Source organism: Pogoniulus pusillus, chromosome 20 (genome assembly GCF_015220805.1).
Source record: "Pogoniulus pusillus isolate bPogPus1 chromosome 20, bPogPus1.pri, whole genome shotgun sequence".
NCBI classification, from domain to species: domain Eukaryota; kingdom Metazoa; phylum Chordata; class Aves; order Piciformes; family Lybiidae; genus Pogoniulus; species Pogoniulus pusillus.
In genome coordinates this window covers 7,019,090-7,046,182 of record NC_087283.1, presented here as the reverse complement: position 1 = coordinate 7,046,182, position 27,093 = coordinate 7,019,090, and the positions used below count along the sequence as shown (strand labels likewise).

Genomic DNA, 27,093 nt, shown 5'->3' with positions numbered 1-27,093 from the left:
ATGATGTGACTCGTAAGAGAAACAATTTCGAGTGGGGACCTGAACAACAAGCAGCCTTTGATCAAATCAAGCGAGAAGTAGTCCATGCAGTGGGCTTAGGACCTGTGAGATCTGGTCCGGACATTAAGAACATTCTGTACACGGCTGCCAGTGACAATGGTCCAACTTGGAGTCTTTGGCAGAGAGCTCCAAAGGAGACACGTGGTCGTCCACTTGGTTTCTGGGGACGTTGTTACAGAGGTTCAGAGACAAATTACACTGCAACTGAGAAAGAGATTCTAGCAGCCTATGAGGGAGTGAAAGCAGCTTCTGAAGTGATTGGAACTGAGTCACAATTGCTTTTAGCTCCTAGACTGCCAGTTCTAAACTGGATGTTCAAAGGCAAAGGTTCATCACCACATCATGCCACAGATGCAACCTGGTCCAAATGGATGGCTTTGATAACCCAACGAGCGCGAATGGGTAATCTTGACCGACCTGGTCTGGTGGAGGTGATCACCAACTGGCCGGAAGGCACAGACTGTTCCAAACCTCCAGAGGAGAAAATAACTCGTGCTGAGGAAGCTCCTCCCTATGGTGATCTCTCTGATCAGGAAAAGAACTATGCTTTGTTCACAGATGGTTCCTGTCGTCTTGTTGGGAACAAGCGAATATGGAAGTCAGCGGTTTGGAGTCCAACCAGGAGAGTTACCGAAACGAAAGATGGCGAAGGAGAATCCAGTCAGTTCGCTGAGGTAAAAGCTGTTCAACTTGCTCTTGATGTGGCTGAACGTGAGAATTGGCCTATCCTTTACCTCTACACCGATTCGTGGATGGTAGCCAATGCTCTATGGGGTTGGCTGAAGGACTGGAAGAAGAATGGTTGGCAGAGGAAAGGAAAGCCTATTTGGTGTGCTGATCTATGGCAGGACATTGATGCACGGCTGGAGAAAACTCCAGTGAAGGTGCGGCACGTAGATGCACACATGCCTAAGAGCAGAGCCACTGAGGAACATCAACATAACCAGAAGGCAGATCAAGCTGCTAAGATTGCTCAAGTTGATACCAACTCTGATCTTGACATTGACCTTGATTGGAAACACCGAGGTGAACTGTTCTTAGCTCGGTGGGCCCATGACTCATCTGGACATCAAGGCAGAGATGGAACATACCGATGGGCTCGCGATAGGTCAATTGACTTGTCCATGGACGCTATCACCCAAGTCATCTATGACTGTGACATTTGTGCTGCTATTAAGCAGGCTAAGCGAATCAAGCCCTTATGGTATGGTGAGAGATGGTCAAAGTACAAGTATGGAGAAGCCTGGCAGATTGACTACATCACTTTACCTCGATCACGTTCTGGCAAGCAGTATGTGCTAACGATGGTAGAAGCCAGTACTGGATGGTTGGAAACTTATCCAGTTCCACATGCTACTGCACGTAACACCATTGTTGGTTTGGAGAGACAGATCTTGTGGAGACATGGAACTCCAGAGAGAATTGAGTCAGACAATGGTACTCATTTCAAGAACAATCTTGTGAAAAACTGGGCCAAAGAGCATGGTATTGAATGGATCTATCACATACCCTACTATGCACCAGCTTCAGGGAAGATTGAACGCTACAACGGTTTGCTGAAAACCACCCTAAAGGCCATGGGGGGTGGAACTCTGAAAAACTGGGACAAACATTTAGCAGAAGCTACCTGGTTGGTAAATAGTAGAGGTTCAGTAAACAGAGCAGGACCTGCACAATCAGATTTGGTCCAAACAGTAGACGGTGATAAAGTTCCTGTTGTACGTGAAAAGAATCTGTTAGGGAAAACTGTTTGGGTATTTTCTCCTTCGGGCGAAGGGAAACCTGTCCGAGGGGTGGTTTCTGCTGAAGGTCCTGGTCATACATACTGGGTAATGCAGGAGAATGGTGAAATCCAGTGTATTCCACAGAGAAATCTAACCTTAGCTGAGAGAGTTTAAATTCAAACTGTTAGGAGTTTTCTTTTTTAGGTAACATCGGCGCCCAACACTGAGAGAATCTACGATAGAATCTACAGTACGTGAGCACGAAACCCAACGTCACCTGGGAGTCCCTGTTCTGAGCTTTTGAATCACCTACATCTGATTGAAGTGTGAACTGAACTTGTATATATTGTTTTAGTGTAAATATTGGTTTAGATTAGATTGGATAATTCTCAGCGATACTCTGAGCGAAGTAGACAGGGGTGGATTGTGCTAGTTTGAAGCAAGCTGGAATGTTTTGGTAGAAGAAGTAGATAACGGGCAGTGAAATGAAAAACAATTGTGTCTACTTCTCTCACAGTCACGCTGAGAACTCTGGGAAGAAGAAGAAAACATTCTCCATTTTGTCTCTCACTCTTGCTTTGGCCTTAGACCGAGACACATCTCATTAACCCTGCTCCTACTAACCTTGCTCCCTAACCTCTTGGCTGCACCTCTTTTCTTCCTGAGAACTGGGGTAAGGTTGAGAGGGCCGGGGGGAGGTGTTGGGGTGGTTTGAGAGCCCCTCCTGGGGACTCAGGTTTCTGGGAGGGGAGTTGTGCTTTTGTATTGTTTATCCTTTGTATATTTCTGTATATAATTGTATATAACTGTATATATTGTAAATAGCTGCTTGTAAATTCTGCTAGTTGTAAATAAATTGCTTCATCTATATTCCCAGGGTCCGTCTGAGTTAGCTGGGGCAAATTCAAAAGTGTGGGGGGGCGGGGTAACCCCCAAACCATCACAACTAGCAGCACAGATATTACTCCAAGCTTGTTGTAAACCACCTGGTTTAATCTTAACATGAAAGAGCTGGGGATTTCATTTACGAGAGTTTAAAAAGTTTTCAGAGCCCATAGCAGCTCAGTATATTTCATATCCCATCTGCTGTCATTTTTGTTTCCTCCTCACAAGAAACTCTCCTCATAACAATCACACCAGGGCACAAGTTGAAATTGGGAAATGCAATAAATTAGCATTCTGAAAAACACAGAAGTGAGGCTCATGCTCTCATCTATTGCACAGTAAAGGCCCAAGAGAATTAAACTTGTAAATTTTCTTAATTTTTGTACAAAAATACAGAATTGTTCTATAACCATAAAAACTGAAAAATACCAATCAATTACTTCTGAGGCTGAGGGAGGAAAGAGGGAAAAGAAGTAACTGTTGATGCAGGCACTTCAAGCATTGTCAAGCATTTCCACTTTTCCATTATTAAAAGCAGAGTAGTGTATTTCATGATGTTATTTCTTTTTTTTTAGCCTGTGGTCCATTATGCATCTTTTTAACATCTGCTTCCATTTATACCACTGTACAAAGTCATCTTCATATTCTACAACGTTGTAATGAACATAAAAGTAGGAAACACTTTGCTTTACCTAACAAAAGGTCTTCTTTTCGCAACAGCACTCATAACCTCTGGCCACGCCTTTCTTCCCAGTCAGTTTCCTCTTTATTTTTCTGGAAATGGCTTGCTAATGAGGTGCATTCTCTTTAATGATTTATTATTTAACACAAAGCTGAACCAAATTTTAAAGCAGAGGAAGGAATCCTAGGACATGCACTATCCTGTAACTGTCCTGCTTTTGGCCTTTAATGTATGAAGCATTCTTTACCCCTTATGTATATAAAATTATGTATAATGAATCCCTGCCCATAATGCTGGATGTTAAGTTCACTTTATACTCTTGGTATAATTTCATATCTGCAGACTTTAAAGCACCACTGGAATTCCTCTATTATCATTTTCCTTAGGTCTCCCACAGGCTTCATTATGTGATCACAATATTTTCATTCCATTGGCTTCTCTTGGGTTTCACCACCGCTGCTCTCAACGCAAGATATCTGCAGCATTAATTTTACTGTCAGTAACAGATTTTTTTGTTTTCTTTGGTGCTTGTTTTCTATAGGCTCTAACTAAAGATCACCTTAAGCTCTTGAAGTACAATTCTTCAAACCCCCAACAATCATAAAGCATTTAACCTTCAACTGTTTATTGGCCTTTAAAAGTTATCGCACACATATCCATATATTCAAAGAATCCAGAAGTGAACTTCCCAAGGCATGATTTACCTGGTAGACCCTATGGAAATTAGTCATTCTCCACACACCCAGTACACAATTTTAAACACCTGGAAAGTCACAGAGTATGAGTTAGGCTGAGCTTTAAACAAAGCCTAATGCAGACAGAGTGCAAATGAGTCTCTCCATTTCAAATGAGGCTTTTATAAATGTACCTGTTAGCATACAGACATCAACTCACTCTGCTGAGGTCAATTGTTTCATTATCTCACGTGTCGGATTCAGCATTGTCCATAGATTTGAGGCAAAACTGCCCTAGTGTTTCTTTGAATGGAACACACAGAAAATACTTGGAAGGTGACAAAAGCTTTATGTTATTGGATCAACCTGTTACCAACTGTCTCTAAATATAAACAAGTCAGCCCAAACCAGCCCAGATCTGCTGGTTGGGATTAAAAAGATTTCAATACAAATCTACTCTCCACCTGCTGTGTTTAGTGTTAGTAGTCAGAGAAGTAGAACGACCTCACTGTACTTTTTGAAAGAAGACAGCTTTTCCACCTTGATCTTTATTGAATTATTTGGGTGAAAGAACTTCCCAGATTTAGGAATATCTGCACATATACTTATTATCAGGGCAGGGGGCTCTGTTGCTTGCTTTAGATTGTTGCTCTGCAGTGCCATAGTGTTTAAAAAAACAGTAGTATAAGTTACTGGTGTTTTCTGAAAATTGAGGCACCTGATGCCATGTTAACTAATTAGACAAAAGTTCTCTTTAGCAAAAGGACTAATGAAAATATTTCAGAAGACAAAATTCTGTTAGGCAGCTGGAATGCCAGTTCTCTACATTGGAATTGTTTTAAGTGACTGCACTGTTCACAAAACATTCTGCCTTTGCAGACTATTTAGCTTTACAGAATAAATTACTACATGCCTACTAAGAACAAAAGTTTCCAGTGATATGAAAACAATCACAGTGCGTTTCCCAAGTGCCAATATGAGGCACAGTAATTGAAAGTACCACTTAAATAACAATAATATGGATATGAAACATGGAGCTGTAGTTTATAACAATGTGATGTGCTCTATACCATTAACTTTTAATTAACTCCAATTTTGCCACAATTAAACTCAATTAAAGCAGAATGTCTGACATTGCAATTAACTGTATACAAACACCCCAGTTGGTGTCACATTGAATTAACTCCTGATGGTGGACTCTCTTTCCAAGGATAATGGATTCACCACCATCAGACTGTTAATTGGACCTGGCATCTCATGTGTTGCATGTATTGGAGATACAGCACCAGAACTAACTTTCCTGAGCTGTGCTTCTCACAGCTACACAGACCTCAAATGCAACTAGCCAAATTCTTCAGTGCACTGCATATTCTGTAATCATCTCCATTTAGAAAATCTCTTACAAATTTGAACAGTTCATTTTTTTATGTTCAAACTTGAACATTCACTTCTACATTCCCTTGCTCATTCTCATGGGTTTATAATAACAATGACAGTTATTATGCAGCAAAAAAAGAAGTCATAATACATGTTAAAAAAGAAATCATATCTACAGGTAGGCACCACATTTAATGCAATAAATAATCTCTTGTTAGTAGAATTTATTTATTTCTTCTGTTCTTTTTCACATTAGGAACTCCACCCTATCTCATGAACAGTCCTACTGAAGTGATTGTGTTTTGGCTTAATAAAGTACAGTTTGAGTACAAAGTAATTAGGTAACAATTAGTCTTAGTTGAGTATCAGATTTTTGATGCAGTTATGTTGCCCCAAAGGCAGGTATTAAGACAACAACGTATCTGTTTCTTGCCAACCTCACCAAGGCTCAGCAAAGCATGCATGACTTCAACGGCTTGGCATTAGCCACAGCCTAAGCCAGCATTTACTACTAGCAAGTGCAACAGCACTCATCTTTAAGCAGCAGATCTATGAGATTAAGGTGACAGGATGGGTTTTTTAAAAAAAAAAAGGATGTATCTAGCATCTTTAAGAAAACATTTATTTAAATCTTTTGAGTTCCCTAATGAATGCTAGAAATTAGAACCCAAACTACCACCACAGACAAATGAAACAGAATTACTGGCTTCACAGCAAGGGAAAATATGAGCATTTACTTCCCCAAAGAGTTAACTCTAAAAAAAAATGCAGAAAAAAAATAGGTAGAGTCATGTAGAATACAGAAACTTGGAAGATAATCTACAGCACCTTTATTAGAGATAAATCTTGTTTGAAGAGATTATTAGTACTTAAAAATCTAGCAGTAAGTGAAATTAATAGGCAGTAGAGTTATTTAAATCTTAAGTGCTTTGAGATTTTTGCATTTTGAAAATGATATCTTTCAGCTCCAATTTTAAAGAACCTCTGGCTTCCTTTCCTACCATCCTAATTCCTTGATTTCATCCCTCTTTAGGACAGGGCAAATAGTTTGTGCAGAACCTGGTAAATTTTTCATGCTACTCCCACAGGACAAGTTTTGTGTTACGAAAAGGAGAATATTTTCATTAATAAGCTGCTTTAATAAATCTAACTTAAATGATGCTCATAAGCTTCATATGTATGTCCTGCTGTTCTTTGTGAAAAGGCAAAAGAAAATTGACCTGATGGATATGACCTACCATAATTATATGCTTCTCAAAAGTTTTAGGATTCAGAGTAGAATGCATAATTGGTTCAAATCATACCTTTTACATTTGTCCTAAAATACCATGATTTATGGTGTTGAATAGCAAAAATTAAAATTGAGTAGCTAGCATCACCACATTAGCTCCTCACATAATCCAAATAACAATATCAGCAGGAGAGAAGTATCCTTCAGTGCAGGTGCAGCTTTGAGTCACTACTGGTGCTATATCAGCCGTAGAATATATTAAATCACTAAAACTACTTCTTTGGGGATTAGAACATGCTCAAGGTGTCTGTAAGGTAAGGTGATTAAAATGTGCATATTTTGCAAGAACTGCTGAGATCAAAAGGTCAGGTTCTGTGGTCATTTCCAATAACACTGGACAAGCAACGTACAGACAGAAAAGGATAAATGATGGAGATAGATAAGTGATGAAAATGCATTCAGAAGGAGGTATGAGAATTCTAATAAAGCCCAGAACAGGAAGGAAGGAAGAGGGACTCTCATAACAGAGTAACAATTATGAATAAACATGCTCATAAAAGTCTGAACATTTTATCTGCCGTTGGGGAAAGTTCTGTTTAAGCCTCAAATACAAAAACGTGTGCCTGAGGTACGGCCTGAGCCTGCCACGGCAAAGCTCATATTGATACACTCTGAATATGAACTACAATTGGATATAAATGCCCATGCTCTCATTGGCAACACTTTGAGCAGGATCTATTGGAAAAAAAGTCATTATAAGCTACTGATGCATTTATTTGCAATTACTTTCACGGAATCACATCCTCAGTATGTTAAAAAAAAAAAAAAATCAATGGAATTTCCTCTGAAAGTTCAAATACTATAAAAAATAGATCATTGCTTTTTTTGCTTACTAATTGCTACTATTCTAAGAGTCTGATCCACAAACAGGGAAAAAAAAAAGAACTTATTGAAAACTGGTTTATACACAATACAAACCTTCGTCTAATGCCTGTAATCAGACAGCTTTACTTTGGGGAAATGACTTGAAGGCTTTCTAAGAGATACAATTTTGCCTTTAATTGCAATTTTAATTCAGAATTCAACTAATCAATGCACTAATCCCACTCACTAGAATTTAGGAAACAACTTGTTTTTCATACTTCAGCCTGGGTATATGAGACAAGAATTGGTATGGGAAATTATTTGTACATGTGCATCTTCAGGTTCAAAGCACATGGTAAAGCCAGTAAAAACAGCTTTGAGTAAAGCTACCAATAAAGAAATGGAGTAAAATTAAATGCATGTCCTCAAACACCTCAATTCCTCTAAAGCATTCACTTTAATAAATGTATTACAAATACCAAATGCAATCCTGAGATTAACACCAAATGTTAATTTTGCAATTTAAAACTTGACAGAATGCTGTGTGTTTTTCAAATTGATGGATTGTTATTAAAGGTTACAAATGCAGTTGCAGTGTCTTGCTTTGGCGCTGCCACATCTATGTTCTGCAAAGCTGAATAACAAGCAAATTACATGTTTGGAGAATCAGTTTGCCAGCTTTTAAAACTCATAAACATAGCAGATTGTGCTTTAATTTGCTAGTTTCATGTACAACAGATCCACGAATCAGTAAGATCTGTGTCATCAGATATGCCCCACAGAGCATAGAGATTTGCACATCCCAAAGTTTGTACTTAGAAACCTGTTAGGCCTGGTAAGTACCAAAATTACTGTTTTTTCTCTTTATTGGAAACTTCTGATTGAGAGAAAAACTGCAGCCCTCTCTGAGGAAAAACTCAGGTTTCTGGGAACAAGTCCTTCAGAACTGTGAATCCGAAGTGTTGCGTGAAACTCAGCCTCTCTGTGTACAGTAGGGGATATTTGTTGCACTGATGACAGGGAAGCTAGACACATAAAAAGTGGCTAGTCAGTAGGGTGTTATCCTATGGTAAATGTTTTCTTTCCTCTTTAGAGAGGAAAATATTAAGAAAAAAAGTATAGTCACATAGCATTTAAGGAATATATCTTATTTTCAGAACAATATCTTTACTCCATTTTTCTCCTCTCCACCAGATTTCCCCAGCAGCAAGGGAAAATGGAAGTTTTTTACAAATTGCTTTAGATAGCAAGAAAAATTGGTAGTTTAGAACTGCTATGGTTTCCCTCCCTTTTAGTAATTTCTACATAGTAAATTATAATCTTGTTATTTATTAAATCTTCTAAACCAGAAATATAGCAGCAGTATGCTGCTTTATTTGTTCCCCTCCACAAATAAACTCTGTAACATGTATTTGTATCACCTGTGCATTATATACACATAATACCTTTGAGAAATACATATATTAACGAGCCTTAAATAGGTAACAGGTGTTTTCATTGTATTGCATTCAAATATCTGAATTCCCATTATATACAGTGACAATGAAGAATAACATCAGAGAAGAGGTTGGGAAGAATTCCATGAAGATGAGCTATCTACAAATTCAAACTGCCAAGACAGCTGCATAGAAGGGTACAGTATATAACATGTGCTAATCACAAACACTAGAAGAAATCATAATCATATTTTCTCCAAGGCTTTCATGCATAGGACTGCTTCAGATAAATGTTTTCTGTCTCCGTTTCACCTTCTCATGAAGCAAAACTAGAGGTGGGTAGATTTGGATTGGATGTTAGGAAGTTCTTCACCTTGAGGGGGATGAGACACTGGAGCAGGTTGCCCAGGGAGGTGGTAGAAGCCCCATCCCTGGAGGCATTTGAGGCCAGGCTGGATGAGGCTCTGAGCAACCTGATCTAGTGGCAGGGGTTGGAACTAGACGACCCCTGAGGTCCCTTCCAGCCCTGACAATTCTAAGATTCTCCAATATTTTACCCATGTGCTTTCCCACTCAGAAGCCTTTGGTCCCTACTGGACTGTTTTGTTATCCTTTACATTTTAGCATTAGACTTCAGGTGACATCAAGGCAGAACATTTATCATACTGTGCTCCTGCTGCCAGCAGCCTAAAATATTTAGACAAAGTGTTTTGATTCTGATAGGAAAATGTCCTGATGGCATCACTTCCAAAGGATTAGGATTGCAGTTGATGTGTATTGATGCTCACAAACTTTTAGTCTCCACGTGCACAATGAGTTTTACCCATAGCTACCGAGACCTGTTCTATCCTCTAAAGAAACATTATAATCAAAGCCTCTCAGGAAAAAAAAGACTGTGAGATTAACCATATGGTGTTTTACATGAACTGATGTAAACAAATGATCTGTTAGAAAATCTTAAACTAAAGTCACATCCCTTGTTAATGAGCTACTCAGATGTAAAAAAATAAATCAAGACGTTCATGTAAATAGAGCTTCTTCTTAAGGGATATGTCTAATGAAGAAATAATTAGTCATGACCTGAGTAAAGCAGGACAAATACAGCAAGACTTTTATCGCTTACATGCTAGCAAAATGCCAAGCAAAATCTCCATAATATTACAAGCCTTTTCACACAAAGCTCTCCAAATGTTTCCAACTGTAGGCCCTCACACTTCTCTCACTGCCTTGCTGTTATGAATTGAAACCAATCTAAGGAAGGAAAAATGCAAATATTGAAGAGTCGTTTATTTCCATGAATGTTTCCACCACAAAAGACTAATAAAGGGGAAAAACGAGATCCTTCCAGCCATGCTTGCAATGTGTTGCCAACTCTTGCTTTTTTAGGACTTTCATTACAGTTAGCAGTTCCCTCTCTGGAGCCCTGTCATATTTTGGTTTTAAATAAATACATAGCTGCCAACTAGATCTTGGAAGTTCAGACGCTGTAGATTTGTAGAAAGCCCAGAAGCCAGATGAAAAGGAACTCAATGCATCACTCAAACTCTCATGCAAGTTTTAAGGCTCTGACATATTTTAAATTCCTGGGACAGGTAACATTTCAGATGGCGAGAGCAAGATGCCTAAGGCTCAGCATGACTGAAGTCTCCACAAGTAACTGAGAAATGCTGTAATTAAGAACTAATGACAGTGCACTGGCGATTTCATGCTGCTAAGCATGGGAACAGGATTTCCACTGGACTGCAACAGAAGCGAGAGTTGAGTGGAGTAGGTGAAGTAGCTGTGTATAAATCTCTTAGGATGCGCTAAAGTCGACAATGTGGTGCATTTTGATTTATGCACTGGCACACACTGCTGAGTGCATTTGTAGGTATTTAACCAAGGTATAGAACGAAAGCAACCTGCACACATGCACATATGCAACAGACTGAAGCGCTGCTGTATTATTTTAAACTGGATTTGTATATGAATTAGCCTTGCATTGTTTGATGAGTAAATGTTGTCAGTCAGAACTCTACTCACAAAACATGCATTTTATCACATTTGATTCCTTGTAAACACCAGAATTAATCTGTGATACAAGAGGAAAGCAGATTCTATTTATGCTCACACAGCATCAATTTGTTAACTTAGATCTAGTTACAGGGTGAAATAGTGCTGCTCACTGTACCCACAGCACACAGCTCAGGAACAACTAATTGCCATCAATGTGGCAACAGAGAGACAGCTGATATATTTCAGGGTGGGAGAAGATGACCCATAAACTGTTTTAATTTCACTTTTACTGATGGAAACAAAATTTTGCTATCACCCACCCACAACTGGTCATCTGTCTCATCTGTGGGCCTGAGAAACAGATGAATCCTACAGTGGACTAAAAATAGAGCAGTAGAGAAGCCTTGAGGATGGCACAGGCAAGTGGATCAAGGGCTTCAATCACTCTAATAATTTTTTTTCTTGACTTCTATACAGTAGACAGGAATTTTTTGTGTCTTTTTGGTAATGGAGACTGTGTGACCTATTTTGCCATTTTTTCCTCAGTCTCTCACAGACATGGAAAAACACATAACAATTAACATGTCATAATAGGAGCCATGTGAAACGATTACATCAAATTAGGGCTCCTAAAAATTGCTGCAAGAAAGAAGAGGTGCAGAAAGCTTAGATTTTGAATGTAAGTTGACTGCACATTCAGCTGGGCCATGCTATTTAAATGATGGGATTTGCTCTAGTCTAATTCCTCCTGATGATTTCAGGAACACTCACAATGGAACAGACTCCACAAACCAAATCGCTGAGGTGTGCTTATTTCTTCATTTCTGACAAATTATTTTCACACATTTTGTGAAAATGCTGCACCACTCCACCTTGATTAACACTTCCCTCTGCAGAAAATGTACAAACCTCTTCAGTGTTTCTGTCAAAAACATAAGGCATCTTTAAAATTATGGCCCATTATTCTACAGTAATTTTACAGAGACTAGGAATTAAAATTACCCTTTGGAAATCACAAAACTAATTATTATATCAGGTGTTCTTTATACAGCTCCCTTTTAGAGGCTGGACACTTTTGAGCAGAGCACAATTCCAGCAGCAACTGAATTAAACATTAGAATTACTTTTAATAAACCAAGTGCTAAGAGTTTCTAGCCATCAATATACTTCTTAAATTGATGGGAAAGATACACAGTCTAAAAAATATTATAAGAAGGAAAAAAAAAAAAAGCTCATTTTCCACTGAAATTTCTTAGCATGACATATTAAATATCCAGGCTGTTTCATCAAAATTGAAGAAAAGGCAGGGTCATGTAGTAAGTAATCCAAAGTCAAGGATTTTCTGAACACAGGTTTCTAAAGGAATTCACTCATGAACAAAGCAGATTAGAACAGATAAAGCAGTACAGCTTTTGCAAAGACTGTGGAAAGGTTCTCTACAGTCACAACACAAATTTGTGCTTAGATGATGGTTATGCATATCCCTAGCAACACTGCTTATGGAGAGCATAAAACAGGTCAGCATATCTGAATAAAGAAATGCAGAGAGTGTAGGAAAGCTGCAAGTGAATGATCCAAAACATCAAGAAAGACAGGGGGAGTAGAAAGGTTATGAAATGAAGCTAAAAGTGAAGGAAAGACAAACATGCAGGAAACTGGAAAATGAAAAGATTGCAAGAGAGGGTAGGATAGATAACACAATTTTACTCGGGTACATAAAGAATAAGAGGTTGGAAAAGAGAAAACAGGTGATCTAGCTGCAGAGGTGTGCTAGTTTGAAGCTAGCTAGAATGTTTTGGTGAGAAGAACTAGATTACAGGCTGTGAAAGGAAAACAAGGGTGATGTCTACTTCGCTTGGAGGCTTGCTGAGATGTACAAGAATAAAAGCAAAACATAGATAAGGGAGTCTTCCCTCGCTTCTGCTGGGGAACTGGCTGAGCTGTATCTCACTCTCTATCACCCTCCATTTTGGGCTAACCCACATTGCTTCCTAACCCCCTGGTCAAACCTCTATTTCTTCCTTGGGACTGGGGTAAGGTTGAGAGGGGCAGGGGGAAGGTGAAGGGGCGGTTGAGAGCCCCTCCTGGGGACTCAGGTTTCTGGGAGGGCTGTTGTGTTTCTGTAGTACCTTTTACCTTGTATATTTCTGTCTATAACTGTATACACTGCAAATATCTGCTTGTATATTGTGCTAGCTGTAAATACAAGCTTCATTCATATTTCCAGAGCCAGCTGAGTCTAGTCTGGGGGATTTCTAAAGTGTGGAGGGGATGGGAAACACCCAAACCATCACAGTCCATCACTGCTTAAGTCTGGGAGCAATGACCAATGTTTCCAAGGGAAGAAGTCCTCCTGTCACTATAGGAAAACCTAAGTCTGGGGAAAGGGCAAAGTGTCTTCCTAGGTATTTGTGTTCCCCCTAAAACAGTGAGTCTTCAGCTGTAAGACAAGTAGAGAAGGAAAAGAAACAAACTAGATACACTGAAGAGAGAAGGAGTAATATGATATTTCTTAAATGCCTTGGAAAACAATTAATATATAATAGCAAAGTAGTTTCACAGACTATTAACATTTTATGACCAAAAAAAAATTATCAGTGTCTTGCTTTTATTGAAGATACTGTTGTTCTTTCCAGGAATGGCATTCTATTAACACAAAAAACCACAACAAAACAAAACAAATAAACACTCAAACCACCCAGACAAAAAAAAAAATTAAAAAAACCAAACCCCAACAAAGCAACAACTAACCATGAAACCAAAATCAGTCATTTGTTACTGTCTCTGTAAACTCCAACTTTCCTTTATTTCTTACTGCTCTGCAATTTTACTTCCTCCTCTTCACTGAGAAAAATACTAATTTTCCCTGATGTTTAGAGCCTGGATTGTTTTTAAAATGGAAATCCAAGCCCACTACCTTGTCTTGACAGTTATAGGTTATAAACAAACCTTTGTTGGTTTTCCCCTTTAATAAATCTTCACTCTGTTCCTCCTACAAATGACACGAGAGTGCTGTTGAACAGCAGGGATGTCAAAGCCATGCAAGCAGTTAGATCTAAGAATAAAGTATTTGCCCTCCAACAAAACTAACTGTGGGCTTTTGTGTGCTTTCCACAGAAATGATATGAGGATGCTAGTGGCTTCTCAAATGAATCACAGTACCCTGCTGATATCTCATAACATTAAGATCTACAGCATATATTGAATAGGCTATTTACAGTAAAAATGAACAAGATATGGTAAATTATAGAGTTTATATAAAATAGATATCTTGTTCCCCCAAGACAAAATGGGAGAATATACATAAAAATAACATGAATTTTAACTTTATTTTCTGACAGATTTTCTTTTTATCCCATAAACCAACCTTGGGAGAAAGAGATATTTCCAGTAGCTGGAAATCCCATTTATATCCCAGCTTGCAACCAATTATTTAAATCTTCCTTTTAAGAAATGTGATTCAGTGGAAAATAAAGTGTCAAATATTTGATTTATGCACACCGTTATGGTAACCACCATAGTTCTGACCTTGGTGAACAATCAGTGCCAACAAGATCCCCATGAGCTCTAGAGTGTGTCCAAATAGAGCTCACTGAAAGATCTAAGACTTGAGCCTCTGCTGAGTTTGTTCCTGTTGTTGCAATTTTGCTTACAGGTTTAAGGGAATATCTGCTAATACTTAATTTTGATATTTCATGTCAGTGTAAAAAAAGGAGAAAAGCAAAACAAAATATTTGTCTTTTATGTCCAAAACTCAATGTGTTGCAGAAGAACAGGAAGCACAGATTATTTCACTATATCATCACTCAGTTTTTAGATGAAAAGTAGAGGGTTTTATAGGTTGACAGATTAATTTACTTTGCCCTTTCCTCACACAAGTAAAGGTAGTGCTACGTCGTGAACAATCATGTCAGAAACAAAGTTCAGTACCAAGCCAGTGTTGTCAGAAGATGGAACAAGTTGCCATAAGATTCAGAGTCCTCTGTAGCATAATGCTATTTTATGGACAGAATGCTTTCTTGGAGACTACAGACACCAACAGTAGCTTGTTAATGAGAGACAAAAAGACATATAGGGTCTCATCTCAAGAACCTTAAATTCATTTGAGGCATCTCAGCCAAGGTATGCTGTGATTCAGGATCAGGGTATGATAAATCATCCTGAAAAGAATGTGGCTACACTGAAGTGGACTTACAGATAAGACAAATTTGTTCTTCTGTACAGGATAAATTACAGCTGTTCAGTTCTAGAGTTTTATTACAATAATACTTTGGCAATCTACAAAAATGCATCCAAGTAGTTAGATTTTTTTCTCACAAAATACTCCTCGGCTGCTGACACAGCCAGTTTTCCTCATGATGGTGAAGCATTAGACATAGAAATAGACCATTAGGACTGCAGCATCACCCTAAATGTTGGGCTTAGTCACTGAAACAACAATCTCACAGAAACGAGGCTGAAGCGCTAGAGGTTTGGTTGCTGTTGATTGGCCTGAATTCTTCAGCTGGTTCTCAGCCTGCTTTCAACATATAGAGCAAGGCAGAGCAAATACTCTTAATTTGTTTTTCAGTCTTTTAAACATATTTTCTAAATCACTCAGTCTGCCACTACCAGTTGCAAGGCATCCTGTCACAGAGGTGTGATCTGTCATTATAAATAAAAAAGCTGAAAGCTTATTTCACACCTCTGCTTGTTAAGTATTTTCTAAAGCAAATAAAGCCTTTCACTTAAAAAATAATTAAACTAACTCTTCATTAACAGTTCAAATTGCATAGGTAAATTTGGTCACAGCTCTAATTTGCACACTGCCATTGAATAGTTTATCAAGCTTCTTCATTTCATGCTTGCAAAGGATCACTTTCTGATTATTTTTCTTCCACACATGAAATTGGCAAGCAGCTACTAAAAAAAACACTATCAGCAATGACATCATCCTTTAAAATCTTGATGCTCAATCGAAAGCCTCCTGTTGACTGGTTGGCACTTTGCCACTGGTGCTTAACAAGTTAGATTTTAGTGCTGCAGGAATCCCATGAAGTGATAAGTGACGGGAAACAAGATTATACAACATCAGGCTTTGTCCCATATCCAAGGGATAACTAACCAAATCTCATGCATTTACTATAAAAAGCTACTGGAATATTGCTCCTGTTTCTTCTGAGCCTACCTAACTTTGGATAAAGAACAAAACATATTTCTACAGCTCAGCAATTTTTGTTGTCTCGGTCATGGCAATAAGTATACACAACTCTCCCTCTGGACTGGATCCAGTACTCACCCCTGGGAAACACTCATCTCAAAACACAACTGCCATGCAAAGAATGGACTGCCCCAAAGAGACTGACAGGTCCTGACACTCAGATTTTTTTTCCCCTCTAATTTAAAGTATTTTCTTGCTTTCAATAAAAAATAAAATAAAAATAAACAGTAGAAAGAGGAAACTGACTCAGACAATCAACAACCTGGGTAGAGTTCAGTACTCCTTTAATTTGATCATATTTCTTTTGTAATGAACACACAGAAAAAATCCTATGGGTTTTGCCATACTCCTCCAAGAGAAAGAGATCATCCAACAACAGAATCTCACTCATTCAGTTATGTTTTTAGTTGGTGAAACATTCTTAGCAGATTTAAAACATTTTGTGCTACATAGCTGGTAAAATCTGCTAGGTTCTATGAAATACCATGATCACCAAAGCTCTGTTTTGTGCCTTATTAGCATTTTCTTCATTCTCATCCCTTCAATATATATGCACCAAATGTAGTAAATAAATTGGTGTTCATGCACAGCAGCCCTCTGTGTAGATGGAAGGATTTCATCTTTTTATCCTTGTCCCACTACTGACAACATGTACATGTGAGTATGATGGCTTCCAGAGAACCTTTTTTTCCCCCCAACAGTGATTTATTCTTTCTTTCTTTGCCCTTCACTATAAAATTTTCTTTCAGAACATCAATACTGAGTAGGGGCATGCTCAAATGAAAACAAACCCAAAAACACTTTTGAGAGAAATTTAAGGGTCTTCAAGGTAATTCATCTTTTGGTGCACTGAGGAAATTAGGGAGAAAATCCTGCTGCCTTGCTGACACCTTGATACATCTTTATTGGGAAACAATGGACTGGATTCAAAGACAAAGTAATCAAGTTGAGGGTTCTCCTACAGAACTTTTCAGCTGTTTTGCACAACAGGATGCCAGTGAACACGCTGAGCAGAGTACTCTATAACAGGTTAGAAAGCAGTACAGCCTATTAAGATATACATTCACTCTGCTCTGGATAATCTACTACACTGCAGTATTTGTATGTAACTTGTATTGCTTCAAAAACGATGCTCTTGGGAAATGGTTTGGGTTTAATTTAAGTGTGCACTACGCCAGATCAGATAGGAGAGCAATTTGTGGTTTGATACATTAGGTTGGAAAAAACTACTATGATCTTCAAGTAAAAAATATTCAAGGTTCATATTGAATACTTAAAGGTGGAAAGCCAATGATAAAGTAAGAAACAGCTGGTAAATGAAGACAAGGAACAGTATTAAAAAGAGAAATGGCAATGTTTTTCTCTTAAGAAGGACATCAGTAACTACCGCAAATCCTATGTGCGAGTGGTTAACATACATTTCACTGTAGGCTGGAATGACAAATAGATGTTTAAGTGTTGAAAACCAACATATGGTAAATTTTAGCAGTGCTATTTGAGCAAGTAGGACTAGTCATCTAACTGGCAAACTCCTCCAGAGGAGGGGAGGAACAGCACTGAAAGTAGAAGCGTTGCTCACTACACAGCAAAAGACCGAACAAAGAGGTCAGGGCTCGCAATGTGAACTGTCTTCAGAGCCTGTCCACGCCATGGGCTGGAGCAGTGCGTTGCCACTGCTGTGTGAGGATAGAGTCCCCTCTGCTGCAGCACAAGTAGCAATATGTGAATATACTAATCATCTGCCCTTTGGAATTTTGCTGCCCATCTCTGTTGAAGTGCTCAGACACAAATTGCCTGGCTGTGCATTTCAAGTGCTAGAGAGAAAACATTAACTGACAAAACCTCTGTTTACGCTACACATTTCAGGGCATTGTGGCACAGTTTGGAGATTTTAGAGAGCATTTATTAGAATTTCAGTGGGGAGAAACATAACATTTATTGACTAGGAAAGGAATCTTTAGTAAAATCTTTGTAGGAGACATACCTCTGACAGAGATATATCTGTTAACGTTTTCATATTAACAGGATCTTCTTTATCTCTATTAAAAGATATCCATTACTGAAAATGGAGTTGGATATTATATTCCATTGACAGGTTCACAATAAAAGAGAAAAAGGATAACCACATAGTACCTTAGTGCCAACTTCTTGAAAAGATCTCCTTTTGTCCAAACCCAATTTTGTATTCAGAAATCAAATGCATACACAATGTTCAGACAATATTACTATTAAAGATAAATGACAGAAATTGCATGCAGAAAGCAGAGGAGAGTTTCAATTGCATGCAAATATAAACATGTTTACCATTTCCAAAGGACAAATGCTGCTTCTAGAAATTTTGTTGGACAGTAGCTGCAATTGAGTCTTCAGTAACTGCAGCCCTTTCAAAAGCAAATACACACTCAAAAATGGTATATTATCAACAGAAAGGCAGAGATCCTTTGCTATGAGTACTCACCTCGTAATTGGCAATTGCTTCTCGATCAAGGGTTCGGGTCACAGAGACATCCCCAGTGATCTCATTGATTTTAAAGATTCCCCTTGGCTCTTGGTCTACTCCCTTACCAGAGAGGCGAAACTTTGCTCCCTCTGCCCCCTCACTGCTGATGACCTGCATGGCAGAAAAAACAAGTTAAAAGATATTATAAAAACTTTGAAAATCATTCTAAAACTGCACAGGCCATTTTGAGCTTGTACCTAATATCAAGGTGTATTTCCTGCCAGTAATATAGAACTGTGAAATATGGCCCTTGATCAAACACAACTATAAATATGGTTTCAATCATTCAGAAACCACTGTGCAATTCTTGCATTAAACCCTGGAAAAGATCCTCATGTCCTTAGCTAGTTGCTATCTTATCTCTACCATATTTGATTTCACTGTTTCTAGGTTTTATTTTTCAGTTGTTACTGTATTCAATATCTAAAATAGGACATTTTATTTAATTCTATTTCTCCAGTTAAACTGACAAAACAGCTACAAACTAAGGGGGGTGGGAGAACACAGCCAATCAAAACAACAACCAAAGAAAACCCCCCCCAAAAAAAACAAATTAAAAAAAAAAAAGAGAGAGAGAGAAATAGTGAAGATGCATTCCATAAAGCACTTAGTTCACAATCAACCAACCTCTAAAATGCCAGAGAGCCATCACACCTTAGCCTCCAATGAGTCAGTCCTTTTTTATTAGTCATCATAAAGTGATTACAAAGCAGATTGCTTTCAGGTTGTTTTGTCCCCCTATTCCCTTCTACACTCCTCCTTTCTCAGGGTTTTAAACCAAGGGAAAAGGCTCCAGATGAAAATATCTGGGTGTTCTGCCCAGAACTCTGTCACACAGTTGGAATGTCTTCACTTTCCAAATTTGCATGTATTTTTATATATATACACACACACGAGTACAGAAACTCCTTGTTATTATTAGTACTTTATTTCCCCATAAGGAAAAAAAAAATCCCTAAAAATCCAATTTTAAGGCTGTCTTACATTAGTGACAGCAGCATATGTAAACTTGCAGAGCTACACAATGTTTGTTATAAGCTACAAGCTTTGCAAATTTGTATTTGTACAGCAGAATCTAGAAGGATTATAAATTAATCTTGCCCTTTAAGGCTGACAATCTTGCCAAGCCATTCCTTCCCTCTGCCATTCGTGTTCTTTTGTTTCTTGCAGTTTCATATTGTTAATATTTCCACAGAAACAGTAAGTCAAATATTTATATGCAGGTCTGAATTATAGCTCAGGATGAGGAAGGGGAAAAGTGGCCTTAGAAATCTGGACCTGCTCCTATTTTGAGATAATAAACATGCAAGGTATTTAATAATGTCCCTGAGGAAGTACATGTTTATTGCCCTATTGCTGTGTGTTCAGCAATGCTGGTTTGCAGATTACTGGCAGTGAGATTTTGACTAAACTCCATAACCATTATTCCTTTATTTTAATTAGTAAAAAAGTTATGAAATAGGAAATCAGCATTTTCAGAGATAAAGCTTCCATTCTCAAGCCCTTTGGGGAAAGGAGAGATTTCAAAGTACAAAACTGTTTCACTGTTTGGTTTGAGTTTTCTTCCCAAGTCAGAAACACTAATGGATGAAATTTTCTTCTTGCTCATTTTTGAATGCCATGCCAAAACAGAAGCAGACAATGCTGCAGGTGACAAAAGGGCAAAGTAACTTTGTAACTTCAGGTTTTCTGATGAAACGCAACCGTAATGATATCCATTTAAAAGTTGCCTGCTGTTCAGTTCATTTTTGGACCAATCTCTGCTATTTTTTTTACATCAAGGCTGGAAATGTGTTTTTCTTAACACAAAGCTATGCTTACAAGTTTTTAGTGTCATGACCATTGCTCTCTTCTGTAGGGAAAAGATGAACTGATCATCTTCTGCTCTGATATCTGAGACATATTACAAGTGCACCTTCCCAACCAATACACAAACAGTTCTTTAAAAGGGTTGAAGTCAACCATAGGCCAGCACAGAACTCTAATTCAGAGACATCTACACAACAGCCATTTCCACCACAACCATCACAGAATAATAGATTCACAGAATAGCAGGGACTGGAAGAGACCTCTAGAGAATCATCTAGTCTAGCCCCCCTGCTAACACAGGATCGTCTGAAGCAGGTTGCACAGGAATGTGTCCAGGCAGGTTTTTAGTATTGTCAGAGAAGGAGACTCCACAACCTCTCTGGGCAGCCTGTTCCAGTACTCCATCAATCTCAAAGACGTTTCTCCTTAAGTTCAAGTAAGACCTCCTGTGTTCTAGTTCGAACCCACTGCCCCTTGTCCTGTCACTGGCCACCACTGAAAGTAGCCCTGCATAAAAGTTATGACAAATTTAGATGTTTTACAGGGGCAATATCCCAGTTGTAACAAGGCAGAGAAAGCAAGCAAAAGAATTCCTGATCACAGAATCACAAAATTAACCAGGTTGGAAAAGACCTCTAGGATCATCAAGTCAAACCATCACCTAACCTTTCTAATTAACTAAACCATGGCACTAAGTGCCTCATCCAGCCTCCTTTTATATACCTCTAGGGATGGAGACTATCACCTCCCCAGACAGCCTATTTCAATGAGCAATCACTATTTCCATGAAGAATTTCTTCCTAATGTCCAGCCTAAATCTGACCCAGTGCAGTTTGAGACTGTCCTCTTGTTCTGTGTCCTCTGGTTGCCTGGGAGAAGAGACCAACCCCTGCCTAGCTACAACTTCCTTTCAGGTAATTGTAGACAGCAATGAGGTCTCCCCTGTGCCTCCTCTTGTCCAGGCTGAACAATCCCAGCTCCCTCAGCCACTCCTTGTAGGACTTGTGCTCCAGCCCCCATGCTCTTCTCTGGACACGTTCAAGTATCTCAACATCTTTCTTAAATTGAGGAGCCCAGAACCGGACACAGTACTCAGGGTGTGGCCTGACCAGTGCTGAGTACAGGGACAGAATTACTTCCCTGGCCCCTGGCCACACTATTCCTGATACAGGCCAGGATGTTATTGGCCTTATAGAGAGATTTCTCCAAACTATAAAGGGAGACAAGAATGAACAAACCTGACTGAAGGGAAAATTTCCCCTCAAATTCAAATCTTGTCAAGATTCACCTTGAGTTTGATGGCAAGACTTCTCAATGTGGGACCGGAAACATTTGTGCTCTTTGGAGCTATGACATACAGATGCCATATCTCATCCATCCTATATCTGCAAACCACTCTTCATCACACAATGTATAGGAGCAACAGAGTTACTGGTGTCAAAGACTGGGCATGTCCATTCAGCTTCTTCAGAGCTTCAGGAAGTCAAGGCTCTCAGGGTGCAAACATGTGCAGAGCCTTCTCTCCTACCTACTTATCCATCTATGCATCTACTTATTGCACCGCGACTTGTGCTTGGTATAGCAATAAGCAGCCCCAGCTAGAGATGCTTCATGTACCTCTGCATTATTTGTTCAAGAGCAACAGTAGTTGCACAAAAAAAGGTCAGGATATGATTCTTTATAATGTATTATCAGCCACAAGAGGGAGCTGCATGCTCCCAGGAACGTAAGGAAGAACGCTCCCATCTAATTAAGCTGCTTGTGTAACTGCTGCATAGTTCAAAGAAAGTGCATTCCCCAGTTCGCACTAAGCTGGGTACAATGAAAAGTTTAATAAAAACCAGGCTTAATTTGCCATATGGTTTGGTGCTTCAAGAAGAGCAAGGAAGAAGGAAAGGAAGGGTTGTCTGACATCTCCTCTAATAAGACTGCTATTCTCAGTGCTGTCATAAACTCAGAACTCTCCATAGGAAAACTTCCTAGCTTGCAAAGTATTTACACAATGACTTCAGCAATTTAATGGTTGCAAAAAACCAAGGCCAGGCGATTTCTGCTGGAATGTTTACTTGGGCATGTCACTTTAAAGTTTCTAAAAGATGTAAATTACTTTCCTAGTTACTACCACCTGAAGCCCAGATAGAAACACTTATTTCTGCCCAGTTAAGGTAGCACAGACACAAGTATCACCTACTGAGAATACAGATAAGCCAGGCAGACTTGAGCTGGCTTCCCACTTTCTACCTATTGCATTTTCTCTTGTTTAGAGCTCACACGTCAGAAGAGCCTTGGCATCGCCTGGGCAGACAGCACAGACAGAACAGATGCCAGCTCAGCATTTCACAGCAACCTAAACTCTTAAAGACCTTTTTCTCACCCAGGCTCCAAAGGACAATATTAGATGTAGTCTTGCAGACTACTCACTTCCCCACACCTGGTAACACTCTCCTGTGTCAAGAGTACAGCAGAGAGCAGCTGCACTGAAACCTGAAGTGATCTGTGCCAGCCTTGCAGGACCACATCTGTAGCACCTCAGACAAAGCAGCGTTTTAAAAACTACTTTTGCAAAAGGCAGAGACTGTGATATTCTGCTCAACTGAAAGACACTTTCAAGAAAACAGAAAGTGACTTGGCTGACAGGATCTGCTTTTTGCTGAACCATGGCCAAAACATATTTACCAAATGCTATTTTTCAGCTGACATTATGTATCCCTTCCAGCTAAACTCATTTCAGCAGTGTGATTCCCCTGTTGTTACGGGTTTATCACTAAAGTAAATCAGTGTTCTCAAGAGAAGAAGAGAAATAGAAATACAAAAAGCCACACTACCCCCAGAGAGAGACTTTATGGTTCTGCAGCCCCAGCAAATGTGTCCTTAACAGCATCATCCTTGTTTACCAGTTTCATTCTTTAAAGTCTTTGCCTCAACGACTTGCATCGTTCTTAACTACTGGCAAGCACTGAATTAGAGATGCATCAGATTTGTCTATTGTTTTAATTAGGAAACAAATCCCACCCTTAGACAGGAGTATTTGTTTGTACCCCAATAGTTTTCAACTCAGAGCATTACAGTGTCTCTCTCAAGTTTTGTTTTGTGGTTTTTTTTGGACATTGGTTGCTTTTGGTGTTTCCCCCTGCCCCTAGTCCCCTGGGAAGCAAATGGAATATTTAGAGGTGAGGTGTTTTTTCCTTTAATTGCTGTGCTCCACAGGAGCAAAACAATGGTTTAGGCTCACTGTTTAGACATCACACAAATACTTAAGCAGACACTTCCTGTCCTGCCATACTGAAAATCACTCTTTGCAGTCACAAGCCCCATCTGTACCAAATCAAATAATCTTTTGATCACAACAAACATAAAATATTTCCATAATTATTCAAGTGCTAACTAACAGAAACTGCCACATGGCTATAAGGTAAATACACAAAAAATGTGGTTAAAGAGCAAGTTATGTGATCCACTGGGTTTACTAATTTATCCAATCTCTTGGTTCCAATATCTCTCTCTTGATTAGCTAAATACTAGATAAACTAGTTAAGGGTGGGAACCAAAGTCTGCTCTTTGACATGTTGGTCAAATCTGGCCTTTGCTTTCTCACTGATTTGGGATTTCTCTAGCATGCATTCAATACATAGTTGACAGCAAAAGATGTCCAAGTAATTTATTCACATAAGTAACGGAGACAGAACTTTTAAAGCTTCTCTGAGTAACTGTGTCCTCTATTCATGACAATTAAGGATAAATTGGGGGTGTTGAAGTAGCAGGTGGACCTACACACTGTGTACAACAGTATATATGTTTGTTAGCACTTTCTTTTGTTCAGAAACATATAAGCCTTGCCATTAGCTTCATTATACTCCCAACCAAAACACATCTGGACAAATGTCCATTCATTATCTTATCCAAGGCAAGTATGAACAATATTTGCAAAATTCAAGGAAAGAGCAGAGCACAATTTCATCAATTCAGGCTGCTTATGTGATACAACAATGCAGGCAATATCACAGTCCTAACTTCAAAACATTTCAGGATCAGTTTTCCATCTCCACTCTATGCATGTGGCAAGATTTTCAGAGACTTTTTAATCTCCCAGACCTTGTGCTTTCACTGCAAAGCTTAAACCATCCAGTCAATCAGTCACACAAATTCTAATACGTGTGCTTGCACTGCAACAGCACTCCAGAAACCACAAGCACAGGATGAAAAGAGCAATGTGACCAGCAGCAGGAACTGACAACACTGCCTCACCTCCCATGACAACCAGGGGAAAGGAACAGAAAGACAAGTTGAAGAGTTTGGTTTCTTGGGGAACCAGAGCTGGCAGCAACTACAGTTAGCACAACAGGCACTGCTTTTGTGTCATCTTGCTAGATGCTGTTGACAGTCCCAGTAAGAACACACATATATATTTTTCCCAGAGAAAGATTTGATTTAAACCAGAAAAAAAAAAAAAATTAAACCAGAAAAGAAAAAAAAAAAGGAAAAAAAGAAAAAGGAAAACCCATAATTTGGTTATTTTAAACTCTGAAACTCTATTTTCAATGTCAGATCCCCAGAAGAGAGTTTGAACACATCTGGAAAGTGTCTGAATTTTGCACTTTATCATATACATTATAGACACAGTGGCCACTGGGCACAACTACTGTTATAAGATTAACCATTGCTACTTATTTGCATTCTTTTACGACATTTATCAATTACAGGGAAAAAAAATGCTCCTGAAACAAGAAAGCATATGTATTATTACGATGGTGCATCTGTAAACTGAGGTCTTTTTAAGAGCTGTATAAAATTTCTGAAGCATGCAGTACTGGCTGTATTAATATCTTGAATGTGGAAAGTCTTATACCAACTGTCAGAGATGTAGCATCGGAATACTAAAAAAAAATAGGAGTTGAAATTTAATGAATTATGAGAATGAGAAGCCATACACCAATATTCTCAAGAGTTCTGGTTTGGTGTTTTTTTTTTTAGCATCTTTGCTATGAGTTTGTCATGGAAAACATTTCAGGAAGTGTGAGATTGACAAAGAATATTGTGAGAATTAAAGCATGTGGGTTTAGTGTATTTTGATGCAAGTTTGCAAGACAGACTGGGGGCTGCAAATGGTGCAAATGATACAAATGATCCTTGCCTGAAGCAGTCCAAATGAAACTGCATGAGCACTCTTGTCAGGTTGCATATTCAGACCTTTATGTACATGAAGGAAATAGATCTCATCTTGCTTGAAATGCAAGTGGCACAGTTAAGTATTTGTTACACTGGGGTTTGCTTCCTGTAGAAGTTACTCTATCAGCTATTATTTTGTTACACCACTGCAAATGCAATGTTTCAGTAGTTACAATACAAACAACTCTAAATCTGAAATTTGCCAAGGTTAATAAATCCCATAGATAAATATTAATTTTTTCAAATAATGTATGAAAATTACCCAATATATTAAGAACAGGTGAAATTGCTTCACCACCAGTGCTCATTATTTTAGGTCTGTTTAGAATAATCAGCACAAATAGGAGATTAGATATTCAGCTGAAGAATCTTCTCAACAAAATGGCTTTTTATTATATGTAAACAAAATATAGATCACTTTTGTAGTAGCACGCACAAGTGTCCAAATGAAACAAAAGTAACTTATTCATGGGCCAGTACTGCACACTGGTGGATCCTCTCAGTCTGCAATTTATTACCATAGCTGGACACAAGCAACAGTTTCCCTTGAAGAATCAGTTGCAGCATTGAGACATGCAGAGTTCATCTACAACTGCACCAAACTCAAAGGATTAACCAGAATAAATGGCTAACAGTGAGCAGTTGCTCACAGATTGGAGTAATTCAATGAACACATTGTGATGTGCATTATCCTTTGTAGCAAGTAATCCCTTAGCTTCCTTTTACTCTTTATAAATTAAGAGCAAGAAGACTCATTACAAGTAATTTTCACATTTCCCTTTCCTAAGAAACAGCCTATTTCACACATCCATCTGCAAACTGGGGATTCAGTGCAGAGCAGTTCCATCCTAGTGAGAGCACAGACTTTATAAACACCATTTTTTTTCTAATCTCAAAGGAAAAGGACCTAGAGGAGCAGCTTGTTGCCAAAGGTGTGGCTATTTGCTGGCTGATTTGACCTTTCAGTACCCATTTAATCACCATATTTTAATTGCTGCTTAAGTTACTAATTTGCAACAAACCCTGTCAACTGGAGGAATTTGAGGACTGCTGTCTTCTGAGTAATGGCCAGATGGAGTAGCTCAAACTCTAGGTTGTCGTTAGGAAAAATTCTGACTGTGATTAACAATATTAAACAAAGAAGTGCTTTGATAAATAAATAAATAAATATAATTACTTGGATTTATAGAGCTGCATGAGTTTATCACTGATCTAGAGTTGCAGAAAAGCAGAAAAAATCACTGCAACATTTAACTGTTTCTAATTTAATAAATTGAGAACATAGGACAGAATACATAGTGTATAATTAACATACATGTAGATGCACCTGTAAGTAGTAAGGGGAAAGAGGAGAACAGAGCCAATTTGCAGTACCTTTTTCCAGATACTTCACAGTAGTACATACCCCAAGTGAGATCAAAGTATTTCTCAAGGCCAGTTTGGCAGCATCCAATACAGCATAAGGTACTCTGATCTAGCACCAAACTGGA

The 27,093-nt window shown here is 38.6% G+C and overlaps 1 protein-coding gene across 21 annotated transcripts in view; it reads right to left on the bottom strand.

Moving 5' to 3' along the window:
• CDH13 (cadherin 13) overlaps positions 1–27,093 on the bottom strand; it is a 497,598-nt gene that overhangs the window by 235,179 nt on the left and 235,326 nt on the right. For 17 of the 21 annotated variants that reach the window (XM_064160015.1, XM_064160012.1, XM_064160024.1 and 14 more), the window contains one exon: positions 18,587–18,739. In XM_064160015.1, coding sequence (XP_064016085.1) covers positions 18,587–18,739 — 153 coding nt within the window. Of the gene's footprint in view, positions 1–3,762; positions 3,828–7,944; positions 8,523–18,009; positions 18,510–18,586; positions 18,740–27,093 lie in introns of those variants that run through there. The other 4 variants (XM_064160027.1, XM_064160025.1, XM_064160026.1 and 1 more) reach the window with 4 other exon arrangements.